Source organism: Pteronotus mesoamericanus, unplaced genomic scaffold (genome assembly GCF_021234165.1).
Source record: "Pteronotus mesoamericanus isolate MK-2021 breed Mesoamerican mustached bat unplaced genomic scaffold, CSHL_Meso_final contig_22, whole genome shotgun sequence".
In the NCBI taxonomy this organism is placed as follows: domain Eukaryota; kingdom Metazoa; phylum Chordata; class Mammalia; order Chiroptera; family Mormoopidae; genus Pteronotus; species Pteronotus mesoamericanus.
Genome location: NW_026555090.1, coordinates 3,259,846 through 3,286,271, shown reverse-complemented (window position 1 = coordinate 3,286,271; position 26,426 = coordinate 3,259,846). Strand labels below are relative to the sequence as shown.

General features: G+C 39.6%; 1 protein-coding gene across 16 annotated transcripts in view; it reads left to right on the top strand.

Moving 5' to 3' along the window:
• Nucleotides 1–26,426, top strand: part of NCOR1 (nuclear receptor corepressor 1) — a 172,933-nt gene that overhangs the window by 84,593 nt on the left and 61,914 nt on the right. For 11 of the 16 annotated variants that reach the window (XM_054571176.1, XM_054571179.1, XM_054571185.1 and 8 more), the window contains 7 exons: nt 246–300; nt 1,447–1,548; nt 12,195–12,322; nt 17,481–17,698; nt 19,889–19,951; nt 21,878–22,017; nt 25,587–25,713. In XM_054571176.1, coding sequence (XP_054427151.1) covers nt 246–300; nt 1,447–1,548; nt 12,195–12,322; nt 17,481–17,698; nt 19,889–19,951; nt 21,878–22,017; nt 25,587–25,713 — 833 coding nt within the window. The remainder of the gene's footprint in view (nt 1–245; nt 301–1,446; nt 1,549–12,194; nt 12,323–17,480; nt 17,699–19,888; nt 19,952–21,877; nt 22,018–25,586; nt 25,714–26,426) is intronic. The other 5 variants (XM_054571186.1, XM_054571180.1, XM_054571188.1 and 2 more) reach the window with 1 other exon arrangement.

Below are 26,426 nucleotides of genomic sequence, written 5' to 3'. Positions count from 1 at the left end.
TTGGTGGGTAGTTCCAGGAATCTGTGCCCTTTAAAAGATTCCAGTGATTTTATAGTTGTTCTCAGGTTGGCAGCTAGGAATCACTGGGAATTAGTCAGTACATAATATTTCTATTTCAAAGATTTTCTTTCACTGCCTTTTTGAGTTGTTAAATGGTGTGTGTGTGTGTGTGTGTGTATGTGCGCGCGCGCGTGTGCGTGTGTGCGTGTGCGTGTGCATGTGCGCGTGTGTTTCCACTCCCACAGGTTTATCCAGCATCCAAAAAATTTTGGACTAATTGCATCCTACTTGGAAAGGAAGGTAAGAAATGGTTTGAGTTGAGAATGTTTATAGGTTTGTGATGATTGCTACTTTGAAATTTTATGCTCTAGTACCCAAAAGTAGTTAATGAGAGCTGATTTTTGCAAAGGGCTTGCTACAGAAAAGATTTTCATGTGACTGTTATAGTGATATTTGTTATTTATTAGGTATATTTTCTTGATTATACTATTACAATTGTCTCATTTCTTTCCCCCTTCGCCTCCTTCCACCTGATACCTCCATTCCCTCCAGTATTCTCCTCCTTAGTTCATGTCCATAGGTTGCACATAGGAGCCCTTTGGCTTCTCCATTTTCTATTCTCTTCTTAACCTCCCCCTGTCTGTTTTGTACCTACCAATTATGCCTCTTACTCCCTGTACCTTTTCCGTCATTCTTCCCCTACCCCCTCCCCGCTGATCACCCTCCATGGGATCTCCATTTCTGTGATTCTGTGCCTGTTCTAGTTGTTTGCTTAGTTTGTTTTTGTTTTTTTAGGTTCAGTTTTTGATAGTTGTGAGTTTGTTATTTTACTGTTCATAGTTTTGATCTTCTTTTTCTTAGATAAGTCCCTTTAATATTTCACATAATAAGGGTTTGGGTATAGTGATATTTCTAATTATCACAAATCCGAAGCACTGAACCCAGACTAACATGGTTAACAAAAAATGATCTGATACTGTATTTTCCTAAAAACACATAGATTTCAATGCTTTTTGAACCTCATTAAATTTCTAATTACAATATCAGAGTCCTGATTTTCTCTAATTTTTTTTCACAGTGAGTTGAATGTAGTATTTCGGGGCAACATATTTAAAGAGACATTTTGAATGTTTACATATATGCAGTAAGAAAGGGAATTTATTTCCTGGTTAATAAAAAAGTGCTTGTATGTTCCTGATATTTTTCTGATATTGTTCCTGGTAATTTTTTACATAATTTGGATTGCCCATTAAAGTAGTAGATACAAAGTGTAGATTTTTAGAGACTAGCTATGCTTTAAAATGCTAGTCATGTGTGTCTTCTGGTGACCCAGAAGAATCTCAGTGTATACTTTGAGAATACCAGAGGTTTTCCTTGAAAGTGTTACATGTGTTTTAAAAACTTGATTCTTTGGATCCTCAAAAATATATATTTTTTTATTTATAGAGTGTTCCTGATTGTGTTTTATATTACTACTTAACCAAGAAAAATGAGAATTATAAAGCTCTAGTAAGAAGGAATTATGGAAAACGCAGAGGAAGAAACCAGGTATGTTTTAATACTGTGGAAGATATTTCAGGGTTGGTGTGAAAATGAAGATAAATTTGATGTAACAGGAGCTTTGTACTTAATAATGTGTACTTTTAGGATTGGCATTTCTATTAAATTAATTAAGATACTGTGAAGATGGTATGATTGTCCTGAAGTTAAGATATATAACGTGTCATATTTTCTATTTTGAATGTTTTTTAAGTTTCTATTAATGAGAAAAGTTTTATACTTCCATGTTATCTAAATCGTGCATGTCAGTGTTAACAATAATCATGTAATTAAATACGAGACATTTAATCACCTTATTTAATATTATCATCTTTACCAGTCCTTTTGTCTGAGGAGGGGACAGGAAGGAAAGGTAAAGAAATACAACATGGTAACCAGAGTACAAGATTGTTTACTTAAATACATGGGGCCTTAATTTCTTTCAGATTAACTTCATTTTGGGAATTTAGATAGTTTAAGTCTTAAAAAGCACTTGACCTAAAAAGATAATTTTTAGTACAAGGCAGCATGTGCTTTTACAGTTGCACCTCAGTTACTTCTTCTCAAATAGCTACTCAGCAGCTGTCACAGCTCATTTGTGCTTTGCCCCTGAGGCTGCCGGGTGACACAGTCACCTGCTGCCTTCCACACCCAGATATGAGTGGCAACATGGAACTGTATGTGTGAACTTGGACAGCTGCTGACTGTTTACTAGCATTCCTGAATTTCTGTGGTTTCTATACACAGCGACCCTTTCTTCCCTTGGTCTCTTTGGTCTGGAGATACAAGGTTTTTGACACAGTTTTTAAAATTATTTATAATCATAACTTTTTTGTGTTTTCTGAGCCATCGTTTTTTACAGAACACTGTCACTTCATAAGATGTGATTACATACTATTTGAAACCAGTATTTCTCAGTCAAAAAAAGTACAGGGAGTGTTTCCTAAGTCAGCTGTGTAAATCGCTGCTGGAGTTTGAGTCAGCAGAAATGATCTTGACATGTGTTTTCAGTGGGTTGGTGAGGGAGTGAGAAATAAGATTATAGCGAGCTGAGGGGGATACAGGAGGTATTGAAATGGCAGTAATGAAAGTGTAGCCTTGTTTGTGCGATAATTTACTTAGAAAAGGCACATGAGCGGCAGGGCTGATGGGAGTCAGAAGAGAGGAAAAGAGCATGCTGTACATTATTGGGGCCAGTCTTGTAGAGAAAGAGCTAGAAGATTGTAGAGCTTTGTGCAGATTCATGAATCTAGGACAGCAACTGGAATGTTGCTAGTGAGGTAGCAAACACTGTTCCACTAACAGAGCTGGGGCCGTCCCCCCACTTCACACAGGCCAAGTGGAACCAGGGTCCTTTAGCTGAGATGCTTGAGTTCATCTATGTTTTAAACAAGTTTCAGCTACAGATTTTTAAAAGTAGCTTTATTCCTCATTACAAACCAGCATGTATAAGTTTAATTTCATTTTTAGAAATTATCTACATTACCGTTTAATTTTTTCCATCCCCAATAATGTAAAGGTTTACTTGTAAAGGGTTAACTTGATATGTATTATGCCTTTACATTTGCTGGATTAGCAGTCTCACGCTGCTTTGATTACTATAGACTGGCAATATAGTTTGATATCAGGTAGCAAATACCTCCAACTTTGTTCTTTCTGAAGTTTACTGGGCTATTTTGGGGGCTTTTGTGGTTCTCTGTAAATGTTAGGATTATTTGTTCTAGTTCTGTGAAATATGCCAGTGGTATTTTGATAGGGATTTCATTGCTTTGGTAGTACAGATATTTTAACGATCTTAATTCTTTCTATCCATGAATGTGATATGTGCTTCCATTTATTTGTGTCTCCTTCAGTTTTCTTAATTTCTCTTTGATAGTTTGTTATTGGTGTATAAAAGTGCAAGCAATTTCTGAATATTAATTTTGTATCTTTCTATGTTAATGAATTCATTTATCAGTTCTAGTAGTTATTTGGTGGCATCTTTAGGATTCTCTGTATACTGTATCATGTCATGTACAAAAAGTTTTTCTTCTTTCCTATTTGGATGCCTTTTATTTATTTCTCTTGTTTGATTGCTGCAGCTAGACTTTCAATACTATTTTTGAATAAAAGTGCTGAAAGTGGACAACCTCGTTATTGAGGGGAGCCCCCCAAAGCTTAAATTCAGGACCGATTTCGAAAAACCGACATGTAGCCTCATTTAAATCCTTAAGAGCTTTAATAGGAGGAACTTACATACACAGACAAAGCAGCTGCTCCCAGTGGTAACTGGCTGGGAAGAATCAAAACCCCTTCCAGTACAGGGCCCTTTTTAAGTGGGGTTCATAGTAGTGGTTAATAACAAAACCAGATGGCCAGTAATTGTGTGGACCTCCTGAGAGAACAATATATTACTAATTAAAATAAAAGTTAAAAGATAACATCAGGCAATTACTACACTCTCTACTTACATTCATTAACCTCCTTCCTTGGGCCGTGACCTTTGTCTTTGGGCGGCATTTTGGATTCCTGGGTAAGTTAGCGAAGTGTGAGGAGGTTGCAGAGAGTTCAGCAGTTACAGAGAGTTCAACATTTCTCAGGCGCCTTTGCTGCTGGAATCACACTGCATTTCTAAAGTGAGGTCCTCTATACTTGTCTTATTCCTGATCTTAAGGAAAACGCTTTTAGCTTTTCCCCAGCTGAGTGTGATGCTATCTGTGGATTTGTCATATATGGCCTTTATTATGTGGAGATATCTTTCCTGTTTTCACTTTGCTGAGTGTTTTTATCATAAATGGGTATTGGATTTTGTCAAATGGTTTTCCACGTCTATTGATAGGATCTTGTGATTTTTATCCTTCATTTTGTTTATGTGGTGTATCACATAAATTGATTTGTGGATATTTCAACCAGCCTCTCCGCCAGTGGTGTTGGTCATGGTGTATGGTCTGTTTAATGTGTTGCTGAATTGTTTAATTATATTTTTTGAGGATTTTTTTAAATGCCTTTGTTTATCTGGGATAATTGCTATTACCTTTCTTCCCTTCCTGATAATGGTTTTCGGTGATTGAGAGCTTTCACTCATGAGGAAAGCTCTTGGTTTAAAGGCATTAGTAATTAATACATTTTGATAAGATCAGCATATATTCTATTACTGCCTGAAGTACTTCTTAAGGAAGAATTCAGTGGCTGAAGTAGTACTATATTCTTTCTACTTCCTGTACACTCTTAGTTAACTACCTTATCAGTGGCAAAGGAGATCTTACAGTGTCATGAGGAAAAGAATGTCCTGAGGCCCGCATCGGAGGATGGGGGCTCTGTGGTAAACTTAATGGGTGATGTAAAATTAAGGGGGTTCCCCTCCTGACTTCCCAATGTTTCATCTCAGTCCTGCCATGGCAAAAGTCCCAACTTTGTATTCAGCAGGGCCAGTATAAAGGCCACTGCCCAGCTTCTGCTCAATATTAAAGCCCAGTCCAGTCTAGCATCTGACTAGCTTAGTGTCTCCCAGATGCAGCCCATTGCTGTGCTGCGGTGTTCGGGCACACCCCTGGAGCTTGCATGTGGAGTGTGTGTGGCCATGGAGAAAACTGTTTTGTGCACTGTGTGAGTGCAGATCATAGCGCAAGGGGGAGAGAGAGAGCTTCTTTGTTCCCCAGAAATTATATTACCTTAGGCTTGGGACCAACCAAGTGCTTTTTTAAAATTCTCCAATCAAATTCCCAAGCTTTTGCAGGCTTTGGATGGGTTTATACTCCGTAGTTAGACGGACAGACCTCTATGGTCCAGCACCTCCCCCTGTAACCCCTAGGGGTATTTAATGAATCATTAATAGGAATGGGGAGCAAAGATATTAGACATTGAGCTTAATAAACAGGGGAGCACAAGCATGCTTGCTTAGCCAGGAAGCTGCATCTTTAAACCCCAGGGTATTACAACCTTGGTCCCCCAAGGCAACTAACACTCCTTCCTTCCCCTTGGATCCCCGGAGGTGTGCAGTCCAGGGGGAGGAGCTGGTACGTTCTGACAAGACTAGAACTGCATGGTCCTAAATTTAGTCTTATCTCTTTTTTTGGTAACTTCAGTGTCTGAGGAGTGGGAATTTATTTATCTGTTTTCTAAAGACTTAAGCATTTTAACTAATACAACTATAATATGTATATGAGTGTTAGATATTCAATTAGATATAATAGTAATAAATCTCAGCATAAGTTATTTTTAATGTTACTATAGAGGACTCTTCCTGATATTGACCTTGTTCTTCTTATATCATTATGAAACACATGTAACTTCCACTTTTTTCATTTTGTTTTATAATGTGCTCTTGCATCTATAGTGAGTACTCTGTTACTTGACAGAAATATTTCATATTATGAGAACCTCCCTAACAGAATGAAAGTTTTTTATTCACTCTCCATTGTTGGGCTTAAGGAGGAAGAAACCTAGATACGAAGCACTGGGAATGCCAGCCAGTAAAGGGTTGGGTGACGTGACCTGTAACTTCCATCCTAGACCATGGGGATTGTCACTTCTCTTTACAGGTTTGCCTGAAACAAAAACAACTCCAACCACTTGTTTAAACTGTTACAGGCCCAATGTTCATGTACCAGATGCTGCTAAAGAAGGCCAATATTCTATAGGTGAGAGTTTGGAGCAAGGGAAGTTTTATTGATAGAGAGGTCTTGCTGGACAAGATGGGAGAACTAATGCTCAAATCCATTTTAAGAGAGTCTGGAATCCAGGCACCCTTTATTGTTAAGGGAAGGGAGGAGTGGAGAGGCAAGTGTGGGTGCTGGCCATAGACAGGTAGGCAGCAAAAGGGATCTGAGGAAGAGTGGGAAACTTCTGATTCCCTTTCTTTCTGGTTGGTCCATTGATCTCCACTGATCTGAGTCCTACTATGGAGACTTCTGTGTATCTTTGAAAAACATTCATTACTTTACGCATATTTCCCTACCTCTTTGCTGACCTGGGGCTAGTCAAGCCTCCAACAGAATTCCTCTAGTTAATTAGCATAACTTAGAGCAGGAGCTATTAGCCTGCAGGCCTTGGAGAGAGGAAACATTTCATTATTGTAAAAAAGCAGAAGTTATTCCTTGCTCTCTTTGATGCTGGTGGCAGCCATTTGATGGGTCTTGATGCACATCACCTGAAGGCAAGTCCTGGCTGCACTCTGGCCTGCTCAGCGCTCCCTTTCCACCCACCGCCACCTGCTCCCTTTCCACCCACCGCCACCTCGTCAGTTTGGAGCCGTGGGATGGAGTGTAAGAGATTCTGCTTTGGAGGTGGCACGCACTTATACAGACTCCAGCCAGCAACTCCATCCGTGTCTCGGGATCATTTCTATACCCTCTGAAGAACAGTGAGCTGTTTTTCAGAAGGGACCCTTTTTCATTTTCCCATTGATTGGTTGAAGCAGGTGCTGCAGTTGCTTCTCAGTTCCCAGCACTATGGAAGGTGGAGTAAAGTCAGCTGTTTGCTGGATTTCATGCAGCAGGGAATGTGTGGGGTTGTTTTCTTTCTTCAGAAGTATGGTCCACCTTAGAAGGAGAAAACCATTAGTGGAATAACCTTATATAGTCCAAGTGTGAGGGAACAGTGAACCTCTTTACTTGCTTCTGCTGAGTTGATACTTCCCCATTATTTCTTAGGACTGCTAACTGCTTTCTGGATTACACAGCCTACTTGCTAGACAAAAGTCAGTGTTTGTCCTTGGGATGCTATTGTGTTGGTTCAGAATGAGAGGTGGATGCTGCATTTATGGTGCAGGTGAGGTTGTCAGTATTTGAAATAGGCCTGGTGACCCCTGTGGTGTGATAGGGGTTCAATGAGAGATGAGTGAAGCATCCCATTTGTGAGGCAGACCTAGTGCTGGTTGGAAAGTATACATTTGAAAAATCGTTCTGATATCTTAGTTTTTTTCCTAATTGTCAATATAAGGAACATCCAAACCTGTAAGAATTTTTATGAGTTTACTCGAGCCAAACTGTCAGCAGTTGCTAGGAAGCAAAACCTCAATGGATTGACAAAATGCTCCAGAAAAATAACAGTTTTGCACCTTATTTTATACATTACAATCAACAGAGAAAACCTTTGTAGGTCACATGAAATTCCTTGGTGATAGATTAGGGAGGTGGGAGAAAGCAAAGCAGGGAGACCTCTGGGATTGAATAAAAAAGTGAAACGATAGACACACACTTCTTTTACATAGGAAGGTACAGGATAGTTAACAGTCAACACTTAACAGGGTAACAGTAGCACTGAGGGGATTTGTGGCCTCAGTTGGGGCGCTGGGCTTGTGCTTGTGTTTTGAGGGGTTCGGAAAAGGAAATTTGATGTTCCAAAGGTATGTTATTGTAGATGCGAAAAAGACAGTAGACAGGCTCAGTTAAGGTAAAGATCGACTTTTGTCAGGGAAGATTCTAGCCTAGGACATGACTGCCCATGGCCTGCTTTTAGGTAAAAAATTTTACTTTCAGATCATCCTGTGTGGTTACGTTAGGTCTCTGAGTTTGTAAGGCCACCATGCAGGCCTACCCTGAGCTTGTCAGGGTTAGTATGTTGGCCGCTTTTTATCCACATAATAATAATAATAATAATAATAAGTACTCAGAAGAAATGGTAATGGGCAGTTAACCAGGGTGAAAAATTGGGAAGGTCCCATAAAACGAATGAGGGAATCGTGGTATTGAAATAATTTAGCCAGGGCTCAGGGTGGAAAGTTGATGCAGTTTTTCCTGATGGACTATGACATTTTCGTGGAATAAAGGGATCAAAGTCATTGACATGCATGTTAAAATCTGAAGAATAAATGGCAAGGCATAATGAACCATCTGATAAAACCATCTCTGTTCTTGGGAGTATTTGAGAACTCAGTCTGTAACTAAAAGAGGAAGAAAGAGATCATAGGTAGATTTTGTATAATCTAAAAAAGCAAGTATTTTTAAAATACTACATCTTAGCAATGTCCGAAAGTGGCAGTCGGGAACAGTTAGAATACAGGTTCTTTCCACCATGGTTGGAAAAAGGCATAATGTAGGGCCTGTTGTGGAGTGGTCAGTAAGGCCTTTGTTATCTTACAAGAAGAGCTAGATTTTACTTTTGGTAGTAGGTAAAAGACTTCGAGATACTGTTAAGAATTAAGGAATATTTTACTGCAAATAAATGGGTACTTCATGTCTGGTGAAAGGAACAGGTAAGTGGACACAGGCAGTTATTTTTTGAGGCAAGGTTGACATTAGCCTGGATCAGAATGAAAGATTTAGGTGGAGGGCAAAAACTTTTCAAATAACCAGAATAAAGGAATTTGGTGTTTGCTCTATCTGACACATGCAGATACTTCCATAGTCCAGATGTTCTGTTAGGAAATGGGGATGATTGGGATTGGGTCCTCAGGTCCCTGGACAGGGACCAGACTGGAGTGGACCTGCCTGTGGCTGGCATATAGCATATGGGTTCTTGACTTTGTGTAGGAAAGATTTCACAAGATGAATCCAGGTGATTTTGAGAGCACATTGACTAAAGCTGGGGACAGGGAAACAAAGGGTGGGCCTAGGGTAGAAGAAGCAACAGGAGAGCCCAGGCGGGGCTCTGCTTTGGCTCTTACAGAGAGCAGTGAGCCACGGTGGGGCTGCTGTTAGTGCACTGGGAAGTCAGAGAAAAGGGGGCTTTGGGAACAGGTTCAGGGGGTTCGCCCAGGTTAAGCTGCCACTGCCTGCTGCTCCCCTGGTTGCAAGTCTCATGAGGACCTTTAGAGTTTAGAAGAAAAGAGAGCAAAAGTGTACTCAAAAATGAGATTTGAGCAGGAGTGTTCTAAGGAGTTTGCATGCTGGCATCCTTTGTCTGAAAGATTTTTTTCTCTTCTGGTGGGAATCAGGGGAAGTGTCATATGAGGGTTTCAGCAGAATATTCATCAGCTTTCCAAGTGCATTCTTTAATGTGCTGGTGCATCAAAGTGAGTGTGTAGGGAGTTTGGGATTGTTCTCTAGCAGCTTCACTACTTTACTTTTAACTGGGTCTGCCTGGCTCTAACTTTTGTTGTTGTTGTTGTTGTTATTTATTCCTCTGACTTACCCGTCCTTGGCTTTGGCTGGCACAAATGGTACTAATTTGGTGTCTGTTACCTATCTCCCTGACTAGCACGATTTAAGCTATTTATTCTCTGGTTAGAGAGGAGAGGTATAAACCTCTTCTTGGTTAGGGACGATAAGATCCTGCGATTCACTAGCTGGCTGTAAATTGGTCAAATTGTTTGGCCTGGTTTAATTATCTTGTCTCAGTTCCCTCATTTCACTTGTCAAGGGATTTTCCTAGCTTTTGACTACCCTTCCTCACGTGTCCGTTATGAGATTATAACACAGTGAACTAAGTAGACCCTAATAACCAGGTACTATACCACCCTGTGATAAGTGCTACAATTTTTGTAACTATTGTGGACATGCAGGTAGAAAGGTAGGGAGACAGGGCCTGCAGCTTCTGTGGAAATCCAGAAAACCTCACAGGAGATGAAGCATTTTGAACTGAATCTGACTGGATAAGGAGGGGTTTTCTAGGCAAGAATGGGTAGGTAGAAAGGGTGTTTCAGGCAAAGGCATGAAAGTGGTGGGTATATTACATGACTCCCGAGCAGCAAACAATGTAGGAAAGTAGGGAGATTGAAAAGAGGTCCACACGGTGTTACCGGACAGGGGCTTAGCCAAAAGTGGGTCTGCCGAGGCCAGCTGGTACTGTGTGGGTTCTTGACTTCGTGTAGGAAGATTACACATGAGTCCAGGTGACTATAAGGGTATGATTATTAGAGCTGGGAACAGTGAAACAAGGAAGGGCTTAGCATAGAAGAAGCAACAGGAGAGCCTAGGCTGGGCTGCTTTAGCTCACTGGGAAGCCAGAGAAAAGGGGGTCTTAGGGACAGGGTCAGGAGATTAACCAGGGACAAGCTGCCGGAGCCCATTGCCCCCAGTGATTGCAAGTCTCAGGGTCCCTTTTGAGGACTCAGTGCACTCTCTCCCCAGAGGGCGAGAGTGCACTGAGTCTTTTGTCTTGAAGCTTTTATCTCTCTTGCAGGCAAGAATTTTAGGGGAGGTCTCAGGGGAAGGTTTCAGTAGAATATTCAGCAGTTCCTCAGGTGGGACTTTTCAGGGTCCTGATCTCCACTGATTGGCCAGTGACAGGGCAGGGAGACTTTAGTCATTGCAGCTGGTTCTGGCACTGCCCACCTGGTTTTGCTTCTTTTCTGGGCCTGGGGTTTAAATAGAACTGAGACCTAGATGTCATCTCTAGGGAGATGATGATCTGTCTCTGGCTGTAAATTGCTTAGCTGGTTTGTTCAGCTGTCTACTTGTTAAGAAATTTCCCTAGCCTCATTGGGGCAAACGCTATGTGTTGTGATGATGAGTTGGAGCACCGTATTAATTAGTTTAGATGGTCTTGATTTCTGAATTCAATAAAAATAATAATACTCAACATGAACGTAATTTTACTTTTTTTCTTTGAGAGTCACAATTTTAGGAAGTAAGACATTTAAGATATAAGGGGCCATAGTCTTGCTCACTTTCAATCTTTGTTCATATACGCATTTCAATTACATAGTTGGAATTGCAGCTTAGAAACATTTGTGCTGTGTTTTTCCATTAATTATATCCTTAGAATTTTCCAAATTATTTCTGTCTTGATAATGACCATAGCTGCCTTCTATTACCTTAACTGAACGTTACCCCCAAAGAGTAAAAGCATAAAGATGTTTCTTGTAGTATTATTCATAATGATGAAAAATTTGAGAACATAATAAATATCAAATACTAGAGGGCTGTTTCAGTAAATTATCATTTATAGGGTAGAGTTTAAATGCTTGAGTGACAGATTAAGTGTAAGAGTTAGAAAAAGAGAGAACCAACCTGAGATTTTTTTTTTTAATCCCTACCTGAGGACATTTTTTCATTGCTTTTAGAGAGAGTGGAAGGGGGAGAGAGAAATGTCGGATGTGAGAGAGAAAGATAGATTGGTTGCCTCTCATAGACTCCCTGAGCAGGGATTGAACCCACAACATAGCTGTGTGCCCTGACCACGAATCGAACCCGTAACCTTTTGATGTACGGGACAATACTCCAACCAACTGAGTCACACCAGCCAGGGCCAAACCTCAGATTTCTAAGTGAAATCTTAACATTTTCACTTCTCTGATGAGTTCAAACACTATGGGCATTGTGTTTGTGTATGTGTGTCCTTTTAAACAATATATGCAGAATATATTAAAGAGCATTAGACTAATTTTTTTTAAGTTTTTTTTGTTTTTTTGTTTTGTTTTGTTTTGTTTTTAAGGGACAGGGAGATGAGGGAGAAAGGCAGGGAAAGAAACATTGATGTACAAGAGAAACAGATCAGTTGCCACTTGCAATGTTCCCAACTGGGGACCTGGCCTGCACTCAGGCATGTGCTCTGACTGGGAATCGAACCTGCAGTCTTTTGGTTCGCAGGCTGGTGCTCAGTCCCCTGAGCCACACCAGCTAGGGCTAGACTAATTTTTAATACATCATCCCCAATCACATTATAATTGATTAATAAGTTAAAGCTAATCATTTATTGATTTTTTTGCATAGATCTTTATTAAAATTCATCATCAGAATTTGAAAGAGCTAGTTATTTTATCTTTGAATTTATAAAATGATGTTTTATTTTAGCAGCAGATTGCCCGACCATCACAAGAAGAAAAAGTAGAAGAAAAAGAAGAGGACAAAGCAGAAAAAACGGAAAAAAAAGAAGAAGACAAAAAAGATGAAGAAGAAAAAGATGAAAAGGAGGACTCTAAGTAAGTAAAATAACTAGTTAAATTATTAAATGTTAGTTATTTTTAAATAATGAGGGCATGAAATTTTAGATAAAAGAATCATTGGGATGTATGCTTTAATCATCCTAATTATTTGACATAATTAAACCGTAGAGTATATCAGTAAATAGAACTTTCTGGTTAATGTACTTATTTGCCAGACATATTACTTCAGAAGGGTTAAGATACAATAATATTCACATATTAGTGAGATATATCAAATATAATTTAATCTTTGATTTGGAAGACACTTCAGGATCTTTTTTTGTACCTCAGATAGTATACATTAGTGTTAAAATGTTGATAAATGGTTTGTTTATATAATACATACATATAGTCCAGCATTATTTATTTTATTTATTAAATAAAATAGAGTTTCTGGTTCTTGCTTGCTGTTTTCCTGGTTATAAAAATAATTCTTGCTCATTACTAAAAATTAGGAAAGGAGACAAAAATATAAAGAAATTTAACCTGTGATTCTCCCACTTTGAGACAGCTGCTGTTGACACAATACGCACAGAGTAGTGGGGGGGGTCTCCGCAGCTGGATCATTTGTGTCTCCCCAAGGATCAGCTTTATTGAAGCATCATTTACATACAATAAAACTTACCAATTTTGAGTGTATATGTTGATGGATTTTGACACTGGTGTAACCGTTGCCACACTTGTGATATATATAGAATATTTTCATCACCCCCAAAAAGTTCTGATATGCTCCTTTGAATAGTTTTCATCGCCCCCCTTTTCTGGCCTCTGACAACTACTAATCTATTTTGGTTTTTCTAGAATTTTATAGAAACTGAATCATACAGTATATAATCTGTGTGTGGTTTCTTTTACTTAACATGCCTTTGAGGCACATGCATAGTGCACATATTAGTAGTTTGTCCTTTTTAATATTTATTGTATTTTGGCAGCACATGCAACATAGGTTGGCCTCATGACCCGCGTACTTCAGTCGCTTGACCATGTGGGTCACCCTTACAACAGGCATCATTGGCAGCATGGCCAAAGTAGTTTGGCCTCAAAACCAGCGTACTTTGGCAGCCCAACCAGCATGGGTAGTATCAAGCCCAGTGTTAAGTGGCCACCCAGCCAGCATTGTTTGGTGTCATGGTCAGTGTACATTGGCAGCATGGCCTCTGTAGGTTGGACAAGTGACCAGCATACGTTGGCAGCATGGCCAGTATAGATGGGCCTCATAACCAGCATATGTTGGTCACCAGGCCAATGTAGGTAGGTTAACTTCATCACCAACGTATGTTGGCAGGCTGGCCAAGGTTATTGGCTTCATAAGCAACATACATTTACTTCCCAGCCAATGTAGGCTGGCTTAATGACCAGAGTATGTTGGCACCCTGGGTAGTATAAGTTGGCCTCATGACCAGTGTACGTTGGTCTCCAGACTAACGTAAGTTGGACTCATGGCCAGTGTATGCTGGCAGAAAGTCCAGTGTAGGTTGGCTGAGGGATCAACGTACATTGTGTGCCTGACCAACATAGATGGGCCTCGTGACCAGTGTACATTGGCCTGGTGGATAAGTTAACTTCATCACCAGCGTACATTAGTGGTATGGCCAATGTAGGTTGACCTCATGACCAGTGTATGTTGGCAGCCCCGCCAATGTAGGTTGTCCTCACTGCCAGCATATGTTGGTTGCCTGGCCAACATAGGTTGGCCTCATGACCAGCATTTGTTGTCTGACCAGCCAGTGTAGGTTGGTCTCATGTCCAGCGTACATTGGCAATAAGACCAATGAAGGTTCACTTCATGACCAGCATATGTTGGAAGTAAGGTCAATGTAGGTAGGCCTCAAAACGAGCATATGTTGGCCGCTGGGACAGTGTAGCTTAACTTTATCACCAGCATATGTCAGCAGCCTGGCCAAAGTAGGCTGGCCAGAAACCAGCATGCATTGGCAGTCTGGCCAACATAGGTTGACTTCACAACCAGCGTAGGTTGGCAACACTGCTAAAGTAGTTTGGCCTCAAAACCAGCATATGTTGGCAGTCTGGCCAACGTAGGTGTTCTCAAGCCCAGCATCAGGGGGCTGCCTAGCCAACGTAGGTTGTCTCATGACCAGCATATGTTGGTCACCCATCTGACGTTTGGCCTCATGACAGACATGCGTTGTTCACCCAGCCAGTGTAGGTTGGCGTCATTACCAGTCTACTTTGGTAGCAGGGCTTACATAGGTTGGACTCACAGTCAGTGTACGATGGAAGCAAGGCCAGTATAGATGGGCCTCATGACCAGCGTATGTCTGTGTCCTGGGCAATGTAAGTTGGCCTCATGAATAGTAGACTTTGGCATCTTGTCCAGCGTAGGTTGCCCTTACAACCAGTGTACGTTGGCAGCACTGGTAGCGTAGTTTGGCCTCATGACCCTAAATCACTTGACATGGTTTTTAAAGGTTGGATACTCAATGCCATTATGATATTCTACTTTAAGAAGATACGTATTTCGAAAATTTTTTTCTTTTGTTTTTCCAGTATAACATTTATACTCACAGGTGGTCATTGGTTCTGTTCATATGGAACTACTGTATCTTGATTTTACTTTTTTCTAAAAATCTTTAATGTATTTAACAAACATTTATTTATTACTGATGTGAGCCTGGTCTTTTGGAGGATGCCAAACTACCTAAGTTATCCACTAATTCCCAGGTAGTTTATCACCTAGTGGCAGAAAATTACGCAAGATACAAGTAATATTTAAGAAAAAGAGAAAAGCCTGGAAGAAATGAGCAAAACCAGTAAATTATGTTGAAAGATTGAGAAGAGGTTGAGGTTTACTTCTGTCTAGATAGTTTGAAGGACTTTATGTAGGAGCTAGTGGTTCAAGTATGTAAAGGGAACAGCATGTATAGATACGCTGCTTTGAGCAATGGTGGATAATGGTTTCATTAGACTGGAATATAGAGTGCCTGAAAAAGGAAACTGAAAAATGGATTGGGGTTAGATTATGTAAAGTCTTAACGAAAACTAAAATGTAGACTTCATTTAGGAGGCTGTGTAGGAATCGACAGGGTTTAGAATGGATGTAATGGTTTATTACCAAAGTTATTCTGCTAGAATATTGATCTATTAGCAATATAGAGTAGATGGATTAGAGATAAAAGAGTCAGGGAGGCTGTTGTAAAAGTCTGTGGTTGGGGGTACTAAGGTACTGAATACATAGAGTGGTAGTAGAAATAGAAATTAGTGGGAGGAATATTAGTGAGATGAAATAACCAAAATTTGGCATTAGATTACAGACAGGATGTAAAGAAGGCAAAGAGATAAAGATGATGTGAAATCTCCGAACCTGAGTGATTATGAACATGGTGGTACAGTTAATAACAAATAATTAGAGAGTGAGGTGGAGTAAGAAGCAGGGTCGTAAGGGCGAGCATGTTTTTGTATATTGACGAGAAATTCAGGAGGTTGGTTATTCCAGCAGATTATTAGGAAACAAGCCTGTATCTTAGAAGATTTAGGAGATGGGGTATGAGCCTAGTAGAATTGATAAGTATGGATAACCTCACAGAGCTTTAAGGCCAGAGTGAGCCTTGGGAAATCCCAGTATTGAAGGATGAGGGGGGGAAAGGCAGTCCCCAGCAGAAGAGCCAGAATAGCAGCAGAGATTATTAGGAAAGTGTGAAGTCCTAAAAGCAAAGTTGAGAAGAGTGTAAACAGGATTGTCCCCAGGGTCAGTTCCAGCAGAAAGAGTAATGTGAGGAGAATTGAGAAAAGGTCATTTGATTTTGCAGTATTTAAATTATTGGTAACTTTTGACAAAACCTCTTTAATAGGAGGCTGTAGTAGTAGCCAGACCGGTAAGAGAATAAGGCAGCGAAGGGAGAGAGAACTACATGGTAATTTCAAGGGTAATTTAGAACTGAAGGGGAAAGCATTATTCCGGATGGGTTGGTTTTTTTTTTAACTTGGGTGTGGGAAACTAACTCAGTAAGCCACAATAAGTCTTTACTTGAAGTAGGTAAAGAAAAAAAAAACCACACACAACGAAAAAACCTTCCATTAAGCAAGAATAGTTAGTTGATTGTTTAAATATTGCCATCTACTTGTTCATTTGCATTGCAGAAACATATTAAACATCTTGCTTTCTAAAAAAATAATTTTTATTTTTCAAATTGAGTTGATATACAATATTACATCAGTTTCAGGTGTACAATCCAGAGATTAGACATTTATATAACCTATGAAGTGATCGCCCCGACAAATCTAAGCACCTTTCTTTTAACTATAACACCCCTGGGAGATAAGTAGTACAGAGAATGGTTATCCGGCATTACATGCAATACTATTGCAATTAATAGTAATGACCACTTACTGAGTTTTTCCTAAGTGCCTGAGACTATGATAAGCACTTTATAGCCTGAAGGAGGTTTAGCTTTTACAGTGCTTACCATGTTCTAGGCACTATTCTAAGCATTTTATGTAAATTAACTTCCTTAATTCTCAAAGCAGCCCTATGAGATAACACTGTTATTATCTTCACTTTACAGATGAGGAAAACTGAGGTCCTTGGAGGTGAGGCTGCTTGTCCAGGGTCATTGCAGGGCTAGTCATCACATAGGGCTCTGTATGAACCTGGTTCCAGAGGCCGTTTTCCTAACTACTAGGCCTTTCTGCCCTGTTTGCACATAACTATATTGGAGGTAGTTGGGAATATTGAGCTTGCTTTAATAAGACAGTATTGTAGATTATTATTACAGAAAGGGCATCTGTCTTGGAGGGCATCTGTTTCAGCTTCTTCATTTCCCAATGGCGAAAGCTTATGTTGGAGCAGAGGCTGGAGATCAGGGGTCCTGCCTGTGGGTGCATCCCGTTGCCTCTGGAGGGCAGGCGTGTAGGGTTTTCTGCTGCCATTCATTATTTCTTCAGAGAGTGTTCTTGTGTCCAAATCAGGTGATTTGAAATGTTTTTCAATTTTAAGTCCATTAATGAATAAAACAAGCCTCTGTGAAATATCTTAATTTGATATTAAAACTCCTCAGAATTGAGGCATGACAGAATTTTTCATAAATTTTGTTTTAGTAACTAAGGGATTGGTTTTATTAGAGACTTTTCAAAGCTGCCTTCTTTGATATACATATACTTTACATCACACAAAATTTTTATTTACTTTTGTTTCCAGAGAAAATACCAAGGAAAAGGAGAAGGCAGAAGGTACAGCAGAAGAAACTGAGGAGAGAGAGCAGGCCATACCACGTGGGCGAAAAACCGCCAATAGTCAAGGGCGCCGAAAGGGCCGGATCACCAGGTCCATGACAAATGAAGCCGCTGCTGCCAGTGCTGCAGCTGCAGCAGCCACTGAGGAGCCCCCTCCACCTCTGCCACCGCCACCAGAACCCAGTGAGTGGGCGGATTGCAGTGAACAGGCTACACTGTTGTTCAGGATTCTGTTTCAGTGCTAGGGTAGGGCAGGAGGGCCTTCTGATACTGACATCCTAGAAATAATTTTCAAGTCTGGCCTTTACATTTTTCAAACTTTTTATATGAAAATCTTTCGTAAAAGAACAACAGCCCCAATTTTGGCTACCCTAACACAACTGTATTTATTTTTACTCACTTATAATGCTAGTATACATACTACTTTTTGATATTTTTACTTGGCATATGTCATAGATATTTTCTGGCTTCTAAGTGATCTCCAATTTTAATTTTTTTTTAAAGATTTTATTTATTTTTAGAGAGAGAGGAAGGGAGGGCGACAGAGAGGGAGAGAAACATCAGTGTGTGGTTGCTTCTCACACCCCCCCTCCTGGGGACCTGGCCTGCAACCCAGGCATGTGCCCTGACTAGGAATCAAACCAACAACCCTTTGGTTCACAGTCCAGTGCTCAAGCCACTGAGCCACAGCAGCCAGGGCCAATTTTACTTTTTTCATGGCTCTGAAATGCTGGCATTTATGCTGTCCCTGAATCACAATTTCCTGAACCATTCCCTATTGCTGAATGATAAGGCTATCCTTTCCCCTCCTCTGAAACTAATATAGATAGCAGTCATTTTTTAAAAGATATCATTTATTTATTTAAAGATTTTATCCATTTATTTTTCGAGAGAGGGGACAGGAGGGAGAAAGAGAGGGAGAGAAACATTGATGTGGGAGAGGTACATCAATCAGTTGGCTCTCACGCCCTCAACTGTGGACCTGGGCTGCAACCCAGGCATGTGCCCCATCTGGGAATCGAGCTGGCGACCCTTCAGTTCACAGGCCGGCAGCTCAATCCATTGAGCCACACTGGCCAGGGCAATAGCACTATAATTAAAAAAAAATCACATAGCATTTTATTTCCATTAAATTATTTTTCATAGGAATACATTCTTAAACAAGGGAATATTTGGTTCAAACATTTTTCTCTGTTACTAACTATTGTCTTATTAGTTTATAAAGTGTTATGTTAACAATGAGTACCACCATTGGTGGTTGTGTTCCCAGTTTCACGATGACATTAAGTATGAAAGAAAATGGTAAGAATGATGTGAGGGAAAGACCGGGACAAGCAGATGGGGGCTGATCATAAAGGGCTGTATTTGAACCCTCTCCTGCTTTGCTGGCGAAGTGGGAGCTTACAAAGGTTTTTAAATAGAGGAACTCTTTGATTAGATTGGTGTTTAGACAGATAACTGATGACAGTTTTGGAGGTGGAAGAGGGACCAGCTTTTGGATTGGAATTGACACAGTTATTGGATGTGAGTGGTAAATTGGAGGAAGGATTCAAAAATTAGTCTGAGGATTCTGTTAATTTGAGTGACTGGGTGAATCGTAGTACTATTAATTGAGAAGGAAGATACAGCAGAAGCTCATTTTCAGGCCTGATAGTCCCAATTTTCTTTCTAAAGTAAAAGAGAAAGTATTCAGTTCATGATCCATCTGTGTTACTAGACGTCAGGCATTTACTTCACTGATGGTGAAGATAAACGCCTCCAAGCTCTGGCCGGGCAGCCCATTTGGTTGGGACGTGTCCCTTACACCAGAAGGTTGTGGGCTCCGCCCCTTGTTGGGGCACCGGTGGGAGGCAACCGATCGATGTTTCTCTCTCACATTGATGTCCATCTCTCTCTCTCTAAAAACAAAACAACAAATAATATATATCCTTAGGTGAGGATTTAAAAAAAAAAACCTCCAAGAGTTAGGAGAAGGTGGAGGAGTGAGAGAACGGGAGAGAACTGTTCCTAGATCACAGGATAGAGTGTTCCTTTCTTTGACACTTAGGAGAGGAAGCACAAAGTCCAGTGAGTGGGAAGGCGTTGAGTGAGGTGGCACTTCTTAGAAAATAAATTAATGGTGTTCAAACATGTAGAAGTGGATTAAACTTTTAAAAACTTTGAGAAAAATCAGAGCTATTGAAATTTGCCCTTTAATTTGATGGGAGAAGAGGTTGATATCATCCTATTTCCATAGTTTCTTCCACCAAATGCTTTAAACAGGCTTTATGTGAGATAAATAGGTTATATAGATCATGCGGATGGTGCCATATAATCTGTGAATGAAGGATTTAGCTTAATTTTTCTCTCCTTTATTGGGTTATTTCTCTTTAGTTTCTACAGAGCCTGTAGAAACCTCTCGATGGACAGAAGAAGAAATGGAAGTTGCTAAGAAAGGTAAATAATGGTTCAGATTTCTCAGGGGTTTTTTTTGTTTGTTTGTTTGTTTGGTTTAGGATTATTAACAATGAGTGAGATAGTGCAAATTTTTTAATAACAAAAACTTCCACAGTGATAAATAGAATTTAGAGGTAAACTTACAAGTTCTTTTTTTTTAACCTTATGAGGTACCCTAAGTGTATCTTGTTGAAGACACCCACTTTTGAGGGCCTCAGGTTCTCATTTCATCAGAGAGCAAGTAGGCTGTTTTCACTTTTCCAGAATAGTTGTGATTAAATGCTATTAAAGTTGTTTTGGAAGGTATTTTAATAGAAAAAGTCTGTATTTCTGTTATTTAAAAGTTTTATTCAATAGAGTGGTAAACACTCTTTTAGTTTTCATTTAGTAAAGCTTTGATTATAAACTAGTAAGAAATTGCACTGCAATTCAGAGAAGAGACCATGAACTTTGTAACCAGACACAAAAGTTTGAGTCTTGTCTCTGCCACTTTCATAGCTGTGTGGCCTTAATCTTATCCTGGAACATTATGGATCTTGTATTTCTTTATTGTTGCTTATTAATGTAATATAAAATTGAAATAAAATGTATAGGATAAATTGGTTTATAAATAAGTAATTTACTTTTTAAATAAAATAATTCTGAGAAAGATGAGCTGATTTTTGAGGGGAGTTTAAGTACCTTATAGTTCTAGAGAGAAGTTATTGTAAATAGCTTGGTTTTTAGTGACACATTTCAGACTTACTGTCTGTTAAGCAGGTAATGAGTGATACATTTAAGAATCATATAAACCAGCTTTACCAAAAATACAGCCGTCTAAATTGTTTTTTTTATTTGAAACTTGTCATAATTAGAAAATTTGTGATTTGTCATGATTACATATATAACTTTTTAAGAGATTCTCATTCTTTGATCATCAGAATGTCATAGTGGAATAAGTAGATACTGAGTATATCATAATCTTTTCCGGGTACTTATACTTACATCTGACTGTTTAGTCACCACTCCTTTTATCTCTTATTCATATATCGAGCAAGATTTAGGAGGGATCTTTCAAGTATTATTAAGGAACCTATTGGTGCTAACCTTGAAAACATGATATTTTTATTTCTACTGGAAATTTTTGCTTTAGTACACCTATACCTAAAGTATCTCTCTGACTGTATAGCTCTTACGTATATATGCATTTATATACCCATGTTCCTTGTGCATATGTATGTGCGTGTGCATATATATTATTTGATGAAAGAAGTGTCAGATGGCATAGTTTCTGTGATGCATTGTATTACAACAAGTGTTTTTAAACTGGTTACATTTTTTGAGGGCATTCTTTGATTGTGAATGGAGTGAAGATACGCTGATTATCCATGGAGACATACACACATGCACACACATACACACATACGCACACATACAGTGTGGGACAAAAATAGGTTTATAGTTGTGAGTATGTGAAAGTTTATTCTTACATTATTATTTAATTATATCATTTTTTTACGAACAAATGTAAACCTACTTTTTTACCACCCTTTATGTATCTTTGTTAATCCTTTATGTTTGCTTAAATTATTAAGTTTATATTGATATACTGTTTTCAGAGATACAGAGTACCTTATCAATCAGTTTACAAGTGTTTGAACCATTGCTATGTGTCCAGCATTGTCCTAACCCTCTGGGAGATACATAAACATAAGGTTGAATCCTTTCATTAGTGGACATGTTTTAATTTGGGTGGAAAATTAGAGCTGTTAAGTGAGTTTTGTATCAACACATATTTCAGTAAGTATTGAACTACATCAATAAATAATTGAAAACACTTTTAGTGTTAATGATTGTGAATACAGTGATTAAGTTAATTTTACTATTTCTCTTGTTTGCTTTATTAGGCTACCGTTCATTAACATTTGGTCTGTTTTTAAACTACAGGTCTAGTAGAACATGGTCGTAACTGGGCAGCAATTGCCAAAATGGTGGGAACTAAAAGTGAAGCTCAATGTAAAAACTTCTATTTTAACTATAAAAGGAGACACAATCTTGACAATCTCTTGCAGCAGCATAAACAGAAAGTGAGTATGTCAGGGATGGTGAATCTTTCATTTATGATTTTTTGCTTACAGTTTTTTGAGCTTTGAGAGAAACTTTTGTAACTTATATTTTTACTTACTGCATTAACCTATAAAAAATAGTTCCTTAGCACGAGTCGACTATTTACTGCCAAAGAAATAAAACTTCTGTTAGTATTAATGAGAATTTAGTACTTTTGAATTATCGTAGACTGGATTTGAAAAATAGAAGCATTTTGGAGTTTGAATTGAAAACCATAGTTGTGGAGTGCTTTTGACAATGTTGAATGAGCTGATTGACATATTACAAAACACTTTCCCTGAAAGATTATGTGGTTAAATGGTAAAAACCAGAAAGTGTAAGATTATTGAAAATTTCTTAACAAGAAACTTTCAATATTCTCAAAGTCTACAGGGCTCTTTGAGGATTCTATAAGGTCAACGCTATTTTCATAAACTCTTTAAGGTATTTATTTTTAACACTGTATTGACATTTACATTGATGGTTGAAACCACGACACCACTGCAGTAAGTACCCAACGTATTCTTAACTCCAAATATTTATAGGTTTGTTTTTTTTTAAGCCAGTCTCACTTAAGAATGTTCTTGATAGGCTTCCGGCCAAGTTGGAGGTGTAGGTAGATGTGCTTGGTTTCCTCACACAACCAAAAGAAAGACAACAACAAATTTAAAAACAAAAAATAAGAACTACCAGAAAATTGAACTGTATGGGAGTCTGACAACCAAGGAGTTAAAGAAGAAACACGCAACCAGACTGGTCGGAGGGGTGGAGATGGTGGAAGTGTGGCAAGGCACAGACCAGGCAGGCGAGGCAGCAGCTGGTGGACCGGGTGGTCCCACATTCGAGTGCAGATAAACTGGGAGGAACAACTGGGGGCCAAGACAAACCACGCAACCCAGGGTTCCAGCATGGGAAAAGAAAACCTCAAATCCTCTGGCTGTAAAAACCTGCAGGGGTTGCAGCAGCAGGAGAAACTTCCAGCCTCACAGGAGAGTTCTTGGAGAGACCTACAGGGTCCTAGAACGTACATAAACTCACCCACCTGGGAATCAGCACCAGAAGGGCCCAATTTGCTTTGGGTAGTGGGGGAAGTGAATGAAAGTGGGGCGAGAGCTGAGAAGTGGCATAGTTCACCCTCTGACCCCTCCCCAACACATAGTGAGTGCCACAGCGCAGTGATGTGGGTTGCCCCGCCCTCACGAATACCTAAGGCTCTGCCCCTTACAAGGTAACAGGTGCACCAAGACAAAGAAATATGCCCAAATGAAAGAACAGATTGTGTACTCAGTTGGAGCACAAAGCAGTCTGCTGGCATATTTCCTTCTTGCTAGGATGTGTGTACTAGAGGGTAGGGTGAAGGGAGCTGTCAGTCTTAGTTCTGTTAAGGCTAAAGGCTCACCCCACATTATGGAAGGTAATCTGTTTAACTTGGAAGCCTATTGATTTACATACTAATTTCATTGAAAAAATACCTGCACAAAAACATCCAAATGTTTGACCACATATCTGAGTACTATGGCTCAGCCAAGTTAATACATGAAATTACTATCACAAATGTCTTTAAAATTTCTTGTTCTGACCTTTAATTTATTGATTAATTGATTGATTGATTGTAGAGAAAGGGAGAAACATCAGTTTGTTGTTCCACTCATTGGTTACTTCTTGTATGTGCCCTGACCAGAGATTAAACCCACAGCCTTGGCATATTGGGACGACACTCTGATCAACAGAGCTACCAGGCCATGGCTGTTATGATCATTTTATAGGAGAAACTTTTTGGAGTTTGAGTTGAAAACCATAGTTGGAGTGCTTTTGACAATGTTGAATGAGCTGATTCACATATTACAAAACACTTTCCACAAAAGATTATGTGGGATGGATGGTAAAAAGTTTTTGTTGTTGTTGTTGTTGTCGTTGTTTTTAAATCCTCACCTGAGGACCTGCTTATTGATTTTAGAGAGTGAGGGAAGGAGTGAGAGAAACATCAATGGGTTGCTTCTCATATATTCCCCAACCAGTGACCAAACCTCAACCTAGGCATGTGCTCTCACCAGGAATAGAACCTGTGACTTTTCGGTTTATGGGACTTATGCTCCAACCAGCTGAGCCACACCAGCCAGGACCTGATCATTTTAATTACAACTGAAATAGGAGAGTAGCCTTCAGTTACTGGTCTGGAGTGTTTTATTTTTAAAAAAGATCTCAGGAAAACGTAACAAAATGTCTAATATCTGTTCAAACTCAGTGGAAGGTTTACGAGGTCTGTTCGGAAAAACTCCAGCTATCATTAAGATAATGAGAATGGTTTGTGCGACATCAGTGTAACCTGGCAGCCAAGGACAGTGGATGGAATGCGCATGCTGAACAATGTTAACTGTGCTAGTCAGGTGGGGCGGTAGATGGTGTTGATTGAGCGTGTATACTCTGTGGCTCTAGCATTCAATATGACTATGCGAGTAGAGCAGGGAATCTGCATCAGGTTTTGCACTAAGCTTGAATGTTCCTCTGCGGAAACTATTCAGATGATTCAGAAGGCCGCAACTATGGGCAACTGGTGATTGGCAGCTTCATCATGACAATGCACCTGCTCATGCATCACTTCTCATCCAGGATTTTTTGGTGAAACATCAACTCAGTCAGGTGACTCAGCCCCGCTACAGCCCAGATTTGGGGCTCTGAGACTTCTGACTTTTCCCAAAACTAAAATCACCTTTGAAAGGGAAGAGATTTCAGACCATTGGTGAGATTCAGGAAAATATGACGGGACAACTGATGGTGATTGGGAGAACTGTGTGAGGTCCCAAGTTGTCTCTTTTAAGGAAACTGAGGTGTCAGTTGTCCTTTGTACAGTGTTTCCTGTATCTTGTATCTTCTTCAATAAATGTCTTTATTTCTCAAAGCACATGGCTGGATACTTTATGGACAGACCTTGTATATGATATTTCTGTGTATTTGAATTATTACATTAAAAATTAATAAATACTATCATATAGATAAGAAGATGCTTGGAAATAATAATAGTAGATTATTGTTTGCAAAGATTCCACAATACATTGACAGGAGGGAGGAGGTGAGCAGGAGTTTTGTGGGTTGGGGCTATTGGTGCATGTATAGTGGTGAATAGTTTAAAAGATGGTTCAGATGTTACTTGCCATCAGTTTGATGAAAGTAGTTTGTCTACACAAAGGACCAGTTAGTGGTTCCCTAGAGCAGCAGTCCCCCCTCTTTTTGCCACCAGGGACCACTTTTGAGGGAGACGGTTTTTCCACAGACCAGGGTCGGGGGAATGGTGTCGGGACGATTCAAGAGCCTTGAGTTCAGGCCCGCCTCCTGCGGGGCAGTGGGCTTCCCAGCAGGCCAGCGTAGGGACCCGCGGCCTGGAGGGCAGCTTCCCCTGCCCTGGAGGACTTCAGCCAGAGCAGTTGTCAGACGTGCAGCCTTCTTGTTTAGAATGTGTGTATGTGTTAATGTTCTCTGATTTCAAGTATGAAAAGGCTTCTTTCTTGTTCGTTATTTAAATAATAAATAACTTTAATATGTTTTACTCTAGACTTCACGAAAACCTCGTGAAGAGCGAGATGTGTCTCAATGTGAAAGTGTAGCTTCCACTGTTTCTGCTCAGGAAGATGAAGATATTGAAGCCTCCAATGAAGAAGAAAATCCAGAAGACAGTGAAGGTATCTTAAAATCTTAAATTTAGTTGTGAATTCTGCTAGCCCAAATGTGTAACTTCTAGCTTAGTGATTTGACTAGTTAGGAATTGCTTCATTAAGAAAAACAGTCCATCAGTGTTTTCCTGGCACAGAGACTTTAAACTTGAACGTAGTTATTTATTCAGCGAACAAATATTTATAGCACTTGGACTATCTTAGGCCCAAGTGCTACAAATAGAACATCTTGAAAATGGCAGTCAAGCTTTAAACACTTAAGTGCCAACATCAGTATTTCTTATCTTTTTGATATTAGCCATTCTAATAAGTGTGAGGTGGTTGCTTACTCTCTTCTATGTTCTCTCTGCTATTCCTGAACAAAGCACCCCTCACTGCAGGGGCTTTTGTATGTGCTAGTCCTCTGCCTGGAGTGTTCTTCCCCAAAACGTGCCCAGTGGCTCATTTTCTCATTTACTCCAGGCCTTTGTTGAAATGTCACCTTATCTCTGTAACACCTCCTTACGAACTGGCTCTCCAGGTTTGTTACTTATTCACTGTACTTATACCACCTGGTATGTCTTCTATTTATTGTTTATTGTCTGTTTTATATTAGAATGTCATCTCCATTAAAATATAGTTTGATTTTTTCACCTCTGTGTCTGTCACCGGTGCCTCAAACAGCTAAATTATCCTCATTTATCCTAAAGTACTTTCTAAAAATTTTTAAAAATCTGTTCCAT